Source organism: Vulpes lagopus, chromosome 12, assembly GCF_018345385.1.
Source record: "Vulpes lagopus strain Blue_001 chromosome 12, ASM1834538v1, whole genome shotgun sequence".
Classification (NCBI taxonomy): domain Eukaryota; kingdom Metazoa; phylum Chordata; class Mammalia; order Carnivora; family Canidae; genus Vulpes; species Vulpes lagopus.
In genome coordinates, this window is record NC_054835.1 from 60,458,475 (window position 1) to 60,470,588 (window position 12,114).

The 12,114-nt window shown below is 48.1% G+C and overlaps 1 protein-coding gene across 1 annotated transcript in view; it reads left to right on the forward strand.

The window, feature by feature from the left end:
* FOXK2 (forkhead box K2) overlaps positions 1 to 12,114 on the forward strand; it is a 72,312-nt gene that overhangs the window by 40,017 nt on the left and 20,181 nt on the right. The window contains exons 2-3 of the mRNA XM_041725192.1: positions 6,750 to 6,944; positions 9,923 to 10,070. Of these exons, the coding sequence (XP_041581126.1) occupies positions 6,750 to 6,944; positions 9,923 to 10,070 (343 nt within the window). The remainder of the gene's footprint in view (positions 1 to 6,749; positions 6,945 to 9,922; positions 10,071 to 12,114) is intronic.

Here is a 12,114-nt window from a genome sequence, read left to right on the forward strand (position 1 = left end):
GGGTCCTTTCCATATGTTTGAAACCATCAGCTTTTGTGTTGCTGCTGTAAATTTTGATTTGTGGTTCAAGATGTGCAACTTCTCAGTTCTCAGAGGTGCTCAGTACCCCCAGGCTGCTGTCCTGTGATTCACGCTTCTGGTCGTTTCTCACCGAGTGATTTGTGATTCTGCCATCTGACTAGCTTGTACTGTTTCTTTATCTTTCTCTTTCATCTGTTATTCATAATTGTCAGGGTCTTATAAACATTTATATTCTTGTATTGAGCTTCATTACAAATCTTTCAGGATAAGAGAGAAAGTGAGTGCACAAGCAAGTGTGCATGCATGAGGCAAGGGAGAGGGACAGAGAGGATCTTAAGCAGTCTGCACGCCCAGCACAGGGCCTGACACGGGCTCCATCCCAGGATCCAGAGATCATGACCTGAGCCAAAATCAGGAGTCAGATGCCTAACCTGCTGAGCCACCCAGGCGCACCTCAATTAAAGTTTTTATTTTATTTATTTTTTAAGATTTATTTATTCATGAGAGACACAGACTGAGAGAGAGAGAGAGGGCAGAGACATAGAGGGAGAAGCAGGCTCCCTGTGAGGAGCCTGATGTGCGGGACTCCATCCCAGATCCCGGGATCATGACCTGAGCCGAAGGCAGGCATCCCACCACTGAGCCACCCAGGCTTCCCGCAATTAAAGTGTTTTTAAAGAGCACCTCAGAGAGGTCCTGGGATGGAGTCCTGAGGCCCATATTGGGCTCCCTGCAGGGAGCCTGCTTCTCCATCACTCTGTGTCTCTCACGAATAAATAAATAAGATCCTTAAAATAAATAAAGTACACCTCATGTTAGGTATTTGTGACGGTAGGTGTGAGACACGGGCACTCACAGCCTTGCCGCCTGCAGGCCACCGCAGGGAAGTGGATCAGGGTGCACAAGCAGGATGGGACTTCCAATCCTGAAATTCAGGCCACTTGATGGTAGTGTTGGGAAGGCAGAGGTCCAGGGAGGATCCCCTCACCTGGGTTTATCAACACCTTCAAGCTACTATAATGTTTTTGCTGCCCTTTTTAGTTTGTAAGGCAACTAATCAGAATTATCCTGCTGTGTTTTATTTTTAGCTTAGAAAAGGCAGGCAGTGGTCAGCCATTCACCTACCCTGAAGGGGAGTGAGGATTTCAAAGCTAATTGAACTCCATAGAGAACCTGAAAACAGTTGTAGTGTATTTTACCTTGAATGTAACCTACATAGAAAAATCACTTATATCTGTAATGTGGGTACCAGTGTGATCACACCCCAGGTAAAGAAATAGGCCATTGCTAGCACAGAAGTATAGAAAATAGCACTGTGAAACCCTGGCACATTATCAGCATTTTTTTTTTAGCATTTGTTAATTTAAAAAATTTTTTTTTAATTTATCTGTTCATTTGAGAGAGAAAGTGTGTGTGTGCATGCGTGAGTGGTGGGGGTGGGGCAGAGGGAGAGGGAGGGAGGGAAAATCTCAAGCAGATTCCCCACTGAGCACTGAGCCCTACCTGGACCTCAGTGCCACAACCCTGAGATCATACCTGAGCTGAAATCGAGAGTCGGACACGTAACTGATGGCACTACCCAGGCGCCCCACAGGTGGCTTTTTTTTTTTTTTTAAATAATAACTCCTGTCTGTTGAAGTATACTATTTGTACAGAAAAGTACATGTATCATACCTGTGTAACTTGGTGAATTTTCACAGAAACTCACCTATGTAATCAGAACCTAGATTTAAAAATAAAAAGTTAAAAAAAAAGTTAAAAAAAAATAAAAATAAAAATAAAAAGTTACCAGGATGTCTGGGTGGTTTTTAGGTACGTTTCATGGCTCATACACATATGAGAAGCTTCCTCTTAGATGAAAGTGGAGACATTCCACCATCTTCACCTGTCAAGGGGGTGGGGCGGTGGTGGCAGTGTCCAGAGATAGCCAGGTTGGAAGTCTCATACGCCATAGGTCAGAAGCTGTCAGTGGGTGGTGTGATAGCACCTTGCCTCCATTTAGACACCCTGCGTGCACTTGGAGCTTGAGGTTTCCTGACAGCACCTGCACCACGGAGACCCCAGGAACAGTCTCCATCATCACCTTTAATTGGAAACCTTGGGACTCAGACACAAAGGAGGTCCTTGAGGGGGCAGGACCCTGTCCCTAAGGCAGTACTCAGCCCTTCCTACGTGCACAGAGGTCAGTGACACTCTAGAAAAGTATAAGCTGAGGACCAATGTGGAGGGAGTGCACTTACTATGAAAAGCAGAAATAAACGCTGAGAGAGCTGTGTATGCTCTGTGAAGGAGGGAAGAGCTGGCTTCGCTGGAGTTCCCTTGTCGGCATTGTGCCCAGCGCTGGCTGGCTTCACGCCGCGTGGAGGACAGGCAGGTGTGTGTGCTGTTGTCCTGCTGGACACTGGGCTTCCTCTAAGTTTTCAGGGTGACGATAGGACAGATAGCAGATTCTGTCTGTAGGAAAAGTAAGTCTGGACTTACTGGAAGTCTGGAAGTGGAGCTGGAGGTAATATGGTTTTCATCTCACTAAACACCTGAGCATTTGTAAATATTACCTGAGTTAATCACCAAGACTTTAAGAGGGAGATGCTGCGATCTGTTTCACGAGGAAGAAAGCTGAGCCTCAGTGACGTGACTGCTCTACGAGATCAGAGGCCTGCGGGCTGGGTAGTAGAGCCTGTTCTGACAGCCCGGCCTTCCTGGTGATGTCAGGAGAATGATTTGTCTGAGGACAGGGGCTCAGCTGCTGTATGTGGAAGGAAAGGGAGGAAAACTTGCCCTGTATAGTTGTCATGTATGTTACGCTAAGAACTGAGTGGCCATCGGGTCTTAGTCACGTTCTCTAAGCTGAGAGTTGATTCAGATCTCATACTAGCAGTAAGGGTGTTTACCTGTGGTTTTTTCTGTTTTATTCATGTGATATGCTTGTTTTAAGTAGCTTTTTATTACATGAGACTGGGCCCTTTTTAGTTCCACAGTGTGGACTGAGGTTCTGTGTCATGTATACCAGGGATTCTTGTAAGCTCCGGGTTGTAGCAGTGACCCCAGCAGGGAAGGGCTTTGCTCTTAGGGAGCTTGCGGCCTGCTGAGGGTGACTATAAGCGATCCTGGGTGTAACGTAGAGTCATGTGGCCATGGTGAAGGCAGGGCCTGTAGGGAAGGCTCTTAGGTGGGTGAGATGTGGGAGGGAACCTCCTTGCAGCAGGTGAGGGCAGGAAGGGATGAGAGGCAGGGGACGTGGGGTAGGAGCCTCTGGGGAGTTGGAAGGGGAAGAAGGATGGGGAGGGAAGGGCCACTACCCAAGGGCAGTAGGGAGGAGGCTGACTTTCCCTTTGGCCTTTTTGTGTCTGAACACTGCATGCATATTTTCAGAAACTCAACTGTAGCTGCTGGGTGCAGACAGACCCAGAGAAGGGCTGGGCAAGAGAGGCCAACAGCAGGGGAGGGACTTGCCCAGGGCATCTCTTCTCTGTGGTGGGGCCGTCCATGTACTGTGGGGTGTTGGCAGCATCCCTGTCTGGCCTCCAGACACTGCTCAGTGTCCCTGGGAGCTGAGAATCACTGCACAGGAGCAGCCTGGGGGACAAGGGGGGGCGGGTAGGTGGTATGGCAGCTTGTGGTTGGGGCTGTAGATACATGGGTTTTCCCACTAGTTTTTGCATGCATTGATGGTTCTGGTGTGTCATTGTGATTCTGTGACATGTTGTCACCTGTATAGGTGTGTTTTGTGTGTCTTGGTGATGGTGTGATTGAGATGCAGATGACACATCCAGCACACACAGGACTCCTTGTTGTTCCCTCTTTGGGGCTACACGCTCCTCCCTCCCCCAGCACCCAGCCAGCCCCTGTCTCTTCCCCAAGCCTGTGATTTTGTCATTTTGAAAATGTTACTTTATTTTTTTATTTTTTATTTTATTTTTTTTTTATTTATGATAGTCACAGAGAGAGAGAGAGAGAGAGGTGCAGAGACATAGGCAGAGGGAGAAGCAGGCTCCATGCACCGGAGCCCGACGTGGGATTCGATCCCGGGTCTCCAGGATCGCGCCCTGGGCCAAAGGCAGGCGCCAAACCGCTGCGCCACCCAGGGATCCCGAAAATGTTACTTTAAATGGACTTATGGAGGATAAAACTTCTGGGGCCTGGGTTTTTTTTATTTGGCACAGCGCCCTGCACAGTGGGTGCTGTACCAGGAGCTCATTCCGTTTAGTTGCCGAGTGGTGTTTCGCGTTGTGGAGGAGCCGCTGTGTGCTGAACCATTCTCCCATCGAAGGGCATTGGAGTAGTTTCCCATCTTTGAGTGTTCCAAATAAAGCTGCTGTGAGCATTCCTGTGCAGGTTCCTGTGTGAGCGTAAGTGTTTGTTTCTCCTGGATACATGCCCAGGAATGCAGTTGGTCCTCGCCCTCTGATACATGTGTGAGACTTCGGGAGAAACTGCCAGGCTGATTTCCCAGGAGGCTGCGCTGTGTTACCTTCCCACCAGCAGTGTAGGGAGACCTCTCCCTCCTCATCCTCCCTGTCACTTGGTGTTGTCAGCCTGGTAAGTCTTACCTGTCCTAATAGGCATCTCATGGCATCTCATGGCAGTCTTAATTTCCCTTGCCCTAGTGGCTAATGAGGTTAACTGTTCATCTTTTCATGCTTAGTTGCCTCCTCTGTCTTTGGTGAAGTGTTTTCTGTTTTTGTTTTTTTTTAGTTTTTTGCCTATTTTCTAAGTGGATTATTTTCTTACTTTTCCCTTTAGATAGATCTTTATAGTCAACATGAGTCCTTTGTTGATATATGATTTGTAAAAATTGGACAAGACAAAAATGTGGCCTGTCTTTTTAGTGTCTTAACATGGCTTCTGGTAGAGCAGATGTTTTTAGTTCTGATGATGAGTATGTTGTGAGGTGAGAGCTGATGGCTTGTGGACCACGTGAATCCTGTGTTTCTGGCCTGAGCACCTGGGTGATGCTGTTCACTGCTAGGGGGAGCTCTGGAGAGGAGCTGACGTGAGGCCTTATTAGAGATGGTCAGTGCAGGTACAGAGGGAGGTATCAGGAAGATGGGGGAGAGATTAGGCCCACAGTGTAGGAAATGTGGAGTTTGGAGTCATTTAGGAATGTATAGAGGTGAAGGTCACAGGCCTGGATGAGCTTGTCCAGGCAGGAAATGTGGACAGAGACACACAGAGGCTGGAATCTTGGTCTGGGGCATTGGACATGGAGATGTAAAGGAGAGTCCAGTATGGATTGAAAAAAGGGAGCCCCAAGAAGTTGAAACAGGGAAGCGTATGGGTGCTGGATGCCAGGAACCAGGTAGTCCAGGTTCTGCTCTGTCCACTGAGGCTGCAGGACTGACTGGTGCTCCTCATAAGGGAAGTAAAGGGACAGGGAACTTGATGTCCATGCATTCGAGGGATGGAGTGTAGGGGGAGGAAACCAGGCAGCAAGTGTCAAAACCCTGCCAGTTGGCTTACTTTCTAGCCCTCAACTAGAGTGTTGGCAAGAGTTACCTTGAAAATGTCACCAAAGTGGGAGGGACATGTGCCCTCCATCCACATGCTGAATCTTTCCTTGGCAGGTGTCCAGGTAGGGCAGTAGTGGACAGAGCTGACCACCAAGATGGGTGCCCTGGGTGGACCTACAGAGGTCAGCTGAGTACTGTCAGCTGGTGGTTTGGCCATTTATATGCGGACAGTTCAGGCACTAATATTTAACTGGGTGTGAGATCAGAGACCGGGAGTCTGTGGAGCTATTTTTATTTTTATTTATTTATTTTTAAAAAAGATTTTATTTATTTATTCATGAGAGAGAGAGAGAGAGAGAGGCAGAGACACAGGCATAGGGAGGAGCAGGCTCCATGCAGGGAGCCTGATGCGGGACTTGATCACGGGTCTCCAGGATCACACCCTGGACTGAAGGCGGCGCTAAACCGCTGAGCCACCTGGGTTGCCCTGTGGAGCTATTTTTAAATCTTACTCTTTAAAGATGTTTGACTTGCATTACTTTTTTTTTTTTTTTTAATAAATATACTTCAGTTATGTCAAGGAAGTTATATTAAAGGTGAACCAGAGTATTGAATTGTAAACCCTTCCCCTGAAATTTAATATCTCTGGCTCTTATGTGCTCAGTGTAAAAGGTGATAGGGTTCTTCAAAAGCAGTGATTTTTTTGTTCTTAATTAAGAAATAGCCACAAAATTACATTGCTTAATGACCCAGATAGACTTGTATATTTATTTTAAAAGGAATAATGCAGATTAGATCATGTTTAGTCTCTTTTGCCTACTTATATTTGGCTGGTCTGAAGAATGTATTTATTTACTAGTGTTTTATTTTTATTTATTTTTTAAAGATTTTGATTTATTTATTCATGAGAGACACAGAGAGAGGCAGAGACCCAGGCAGAGGGAGAAGCAGGCTCCATGCAGGAAGCCCGATGTGGGACTCGATCCTAAGACCCCGGGATCACACCCTGAGCCGAAGGCAGACGCTCAACCGCTGAGCCACCCAGGTGTCCCTATTTACTAGTATTTTAAAGTCATGAAATGCCTCTTTGTGGTTTCATTCATTAAGTGAATCATAACACATGGAGTGAGCTTGAAGTGGGCTTCTTCATGGCTTCTTCACACAAGATGAAGCTCCAGTGGAATTTGGGGACACTTGGGCTCTATGTTCTGCTGTAAGTGGGACACCCCATCCTCCAGTCTGGTAGGCAGGTGCTGACAGTTGGCTTTTCTTTTTCAGGTGCACATTCAGGTTCCCGAGCACAAACATCAAGATTACGTTCACTGCCCTGTCCAGTGAGAAGAGGGAGAAGCAGGAGGCTCCCGAATCCCCGGTGAAGCCTGTGCAGGCCCACATCTCGCCCCTGACCATCAACATTCCAGACACCATGGCCCACCTCATCAGTCCCCTTCCCTCCCCCACGGGAACCATCAGGTACAGCAGCTTATGTGGTGGGCAGGGGTCACCATAGGGTTGGGCTGTGGGGTCATGCCTACTGAGATGGATATAACCACATCTCAGTTTCATTCCTCACCTTCTGCCTTGGGACTCGAAGAAGCCGTCATAAATCACAATGATAGCCAGGAGCACACAGCAGCGCCAGCTCCCTTCCTGGAATGGACATGTGCAGAGAGGGAGGTGTGAGGGGGCTTCACATGCCATTCAGTTTTTGAACACCCTTTGGTCCCCATTTCCTGAGTATGAAACACAGTTCCCAAGTGATCCTGGTCTTCACTTATGGACTCTCTGTATTTGAGTGTAAGGTGAAGGGGCAGGTAATTTGCTATGTTGCTGTAAACTCTGAGATAACGTTTTCATTTGCATTTTTAGTTTGCTGCAGTTTCATGTAAATTCTCATGACTTGTACTTTGGATTGATGAGTTTGACCACAGTGATGAAGCAACCCACTTGTGTTTGTCTTGATGTCCTAAGAGAGACTGGGTGCTTCAGGAAGCAGAGGTCTGTGGCTTCGGGGCACACTCTTGGTACAGAACCCAGAATCCAGAGCACAGTGCTTAGGTTGTGCTGAGGTCTCAGAGGACAGTAGCTGAGGGTCAGGTCAAGAACAGCCATGGGATCCTGCAGACATGTGTGATCAGAGCAGGTTAGGTGGCCATGTGTGGTCGAAGTGCTGTGATGTGGGGCAGAACTCAAAGGAGTCAGTCTTCCTAGGTTCTGTTGGCTCTCGGAAGAAGGGAATAGTGTGTATCTGGGTGTCTTCTGCTTAGCTGTGAGTAATGTAGATGTAGGTGCAAAATGAATGCCTGTGCTGTGCTCTTGAATCAGACTTCTGCTGTCCAGATTTGTCCAGGGCACAGCTGGGCGGTAGGGCAGGGTTTGTCTCGTCTGTCCAGGCTGACACTGCATGTGGCAGAGCCAGGGAGAAGACACGGGGAACTGGTGGCTCTGGCTTATATCTTTCAGGCAGACACTTCTGTTTCTTAAAAATGAGCATCAGCGGTAGGCTTCTGGAAGGGTATCCGTGTTGGGTTTTATTTTTCAAGTGGAGGGAGTGGCGAGTGGACTGGCTCTGGCGTCTTGCATAGCACCTGCTATTGGCATCAGGCCCCTCCCTCCTCTGCCTCCATCCTGTGGCTGCTGTGTTGTGGAAGTTGCCTCTGTCTCTCCCACTTGGTTGAGTTTGTCTCATGTGACTACATGGACCAAATAGCCATTGTGTCAGCAGAGGGACAACAGTTAGCAACCACATGGCCAGAGTTTTGTACAGCACTGTGTGAAAGTACACAGAGTGACAGATGAAGAGGAGGAAGTCCTGTGTACCCCAGTGGGAGAGCAGCCTACAGAGGGGCAGCAGCAGTGGAGACAGGCACACCAACTCCCTAGACAATGGCATGGGCACTCAGGGCCAGGGTGGGGTGGGGGCATGGGGAAGAGCTCCTGACCCAGCCCCTCCTCATCTTCTGCTCTGTCTTCCTCTTGTTCTGTTTGCTCGTCTCTCCCCACACCCTGGAGCCTCACACTGCAGCCAGTGTTGATCAGTGTAGCGCCTGCACTGGGTGGTTCAGCAGCATGGGAGCCTGACTGCAGATGACTTACAGCTGGAGCAGATTTGCCTTTTCCAAACCCAGCAGCCAGCCCTGTGGGGCCGCTCACCTTCCCATGGCAGCACTTCTTACTGGTAGCTAGTGTTTAAGTTAAGATGCTGCATCTAAAGAAGTGCAGTCCTGCTGCTTCTCTCCCCAGTAGTACTTGCAGACTGTTCCTGGCCTACGGTAAACACCTGTCCAGTGAGTGAATGCATGTACTGTTGGTGTATGTTCATTGTAGAGAGGCCAATAGTGCTGCACACGGTGCTGGGCCTCCTCCCCTTCCCTCTCCTTCTGCTCCACTTTCAGCTCAGGTTTTCAGAGGTAACTCCTGTTTTTTGGTATTTTTTCCAGAAATTTTCTATATATTTGTAATATATATTGCAATATTTTCCTCCCCAAACACAACTCAGATGTAACTGCACATACTGTTGTGTAGCTGGATGGATTTCTTAGACGATCTTACCGTAATTCCCTCCCATTTCCATAGCTCATTCTCGTTTTAAAATATGGTCCTTTATAGAAAAGGGAGCAGGAGCTCAAATGTGCAGCTTGGTGAACCACCACAGGTGAGTGTGGATGGCCTTCGGTCATCACAGAGATCAAGAAGCAGCACCCTAGCCTTGCCTTTGTGAAAAAAAGCATGTCTTTAAAAATCAGTTCCTTGGGTGCCTGGCTGGCTCAGTCAGTCAGTAGAACATGCAACTCTTGATCTTGGACTTGTTTGAGCCTCATGTTGAAGGTAGACTTTACTTTAAAAATTAATTAATTAATTAATTTTAAAAAATAAGTTCCTGTTTCCGCATTTAGGGTATGTTGTGTCCTAACTGACCTGATGCATATGCTCCAGGGCCTGATGCCACCTGGGTCCATGTCCACGGCCTCATCCCCTTTCTGTGCTCCCTGCACTTGGCCAGCCGCCTTCATCTCTCTCTAGACTGTCCCTGACCTTTCTAGTGTAGCTGGAGGCCATGTCCTTGGTGGGAAGGGAGTCAGTGGAGCACGTGCTCTGTGGCCCTCTGCCGGGCTGGAGCCCTGGGGCCATCACATATGGCTCTGTGTCCTTGGTAAGTTCTAGAACCATCTAGAGCCTCAGTTTCCTCACTGGTGAAACAAGTGGACCACCACCCTCTTTGAGAGTTTGTTTTATGATTATGTAACTAAGATAACACATGTGGAAGCAGATACCTCATTTCCATGTTTTCTGGAGTGATCTTAAATTTCTAAGAGAATTAAGGAGTCCATTTTCCATAGGAAATGCTGATGCTCTCCTACTTTGTACTTGAAATCAGAACGGGTCATTGAAGCACAGTGTGACGTATGTTCTCTAATAGTCTGATAGCAGCAACCTTTTCCCATCCACAGTGCTGCAAACTCCTGCCCATCCAGCCCCCGGGGAGCAGGGTCTTCGGGGTACAAAATGGGACGTGTGATACCAGCTGACCTCAATTTAATGGCCGACAACTCGCAGCCAGAAAATGAAAAGGAAGCTTCTGGTGGAGACAGCCCAAAGGTAAATGTTTTATAGCCTTGAAACAGAACCCAGAGGCCGTCACGTAGCCAGCTGTCCTCACTTCTTTGCTTGTAGGTCTAGTAACATCCCCAACTGGGCCTTTTGTGAAGTACATGTCGGAGGGGGATGCACAGCTTGGTCATTCAGCACTGGGTGCTTCCCGGTGGGCAGCAGTGAGTCCAGGTGCTAAGAGCTGAGCTGGTGGAGGAAAAGAGAACCCCTTGGTCCTCAACAAGGTGATGTGTACTCTGTCCCGGGAAACTGTTCCTGGGGTTTAGTCCTGCTGTCACAGACGCTTGTGTCTGAATGCACAGGTGCACAGAACACACATTTTTGGGATGGTCCTTGCTGTGACCATGCATGTTTTTATTTGAACCAGTAACACCACTTCTAGGACTGCATCTAAAGGAAATGGCAGAAATCGCAAACAAAAGTTAATAGAAAATTGAAAGCAGCCTAAATGCCCCATTGGAGAAGAGTGATCCAGCAGGGGACTATCATGCAGCATAGCTACTGCTGTGGAAGTGTCCTTGGTATAATGCTGAGTGAAAAAGATAAAGCAGTGTGTAGTATTATTATTTGTGCAATAGAACAGGCACAGCCATGGGATGGATGCACCATAGCCATGCACCACCTGTTTGCAGCAGCCGGGAGCCTCGTGCATGGGGCATGCTGGGCAGGGGAGGCAGGCACAGAGGCACCCTCTGTAGGATTCTGTTTTATCCATTTGCCTGTTTAAAATCAGGCAGAACTAAATTGTGTTTTTTTCAGGATGCATTCTGAGATGATAAAACTTTTAATTAATCACAGTGGGATTGTGATTACTGTAAAATGTCAGAAGTAATGGGGGCCTCTCTGGGAGGTAGACACTGTGGGCTCGGCGGGCATGTGGAAGCTTCTGGGATGTTGGCTGTGTTCTTCTCTTGACCTAGTGTTGTTCTGACATTAATTTTATAAACATTTGTTTTCAGCTGATAAGGATGTATTACATGCTTTCCTATCCATATTACATTTTTCAATTAAAAAAAAGTTTTTAGAAACGTATAGAATAAAGGTTGACAGAGAAACACACCGAATGGCATAAGCACAGTGGAGATGGCTTCACGCTCTCTCCCTGGTACCTGGGTGGTCTCCAGCTCTGCCGTCTGCCTGGCCTTTTGGTACAGCGCAGGATAAGTGGTGGGGAGCCCGGCCAAGGTGCTCCAGCCCAAGTACTAGCTATTGAAGCTGGGGTGCTGGGGTGGTGGGTGGTTCAGTCTGCATGGAACATGTCCCCACCACTGGCTGGCAGGATGGAGCATAGCCCGGGTGGTTGAAGCCCATGCTCCTCTTCTTGGCAGGTCTTTCTACCTTTTCTGACAGTCCTCTGTTTGTTCTTTCCATTTGTATTTATCCCTAAAAAATGTCTAAATTGTTCATTTTTAAACCTCAAGTAACATGTATCATCTTGAATATATTCTTTGTAGCTTACTGCTTGGAGTCTACTATTATGCTTCGTGGTCCATTTAACTTGATACGTACAGTTCCCAGTTCACAACCAGGGGTGTACCCTCTCCCCATTGGGTTTATGTATGTGGGGGCTGAGTTGTTACAGTGACAAGGAGCCACTTGTGGCCTTGAGCACCCTGGCACCAGGGGTGTGCGCGCTCTGCAGTGTTCACAGTAGCCCTGCACACTAGAACAGCATCCGCCCAAGTCCCTGAGACCCCAGTGTAGGCGCCCAGCATGTGGCATGCGGTGCTTGCCTCTGTGTGGGGTTTCCTATAAGGAGGAGCCTCGCAGTTGATGGGTACGCGGTGGTTCTGAGCCGTTGTCCCTTTGGCCCTAAGTGCGTGAGGACCCACCGAGCCCTGGGAGGGAGTGCCAGCTCGCTCCACCCTTCGCCACGCTGACTCTTCACTTTATTATTAGATCCATGTGATGGGCCTCTGGCGGTGATGTTACATGTGTTGCCCTGGACTCTAATGAGGTCAGGAAAAGTAGCTTTTTTTCCTTATGTTTTCTGTTTTTGCCATGTGGGGTTTCTCCTTATGTGGTTTTAATA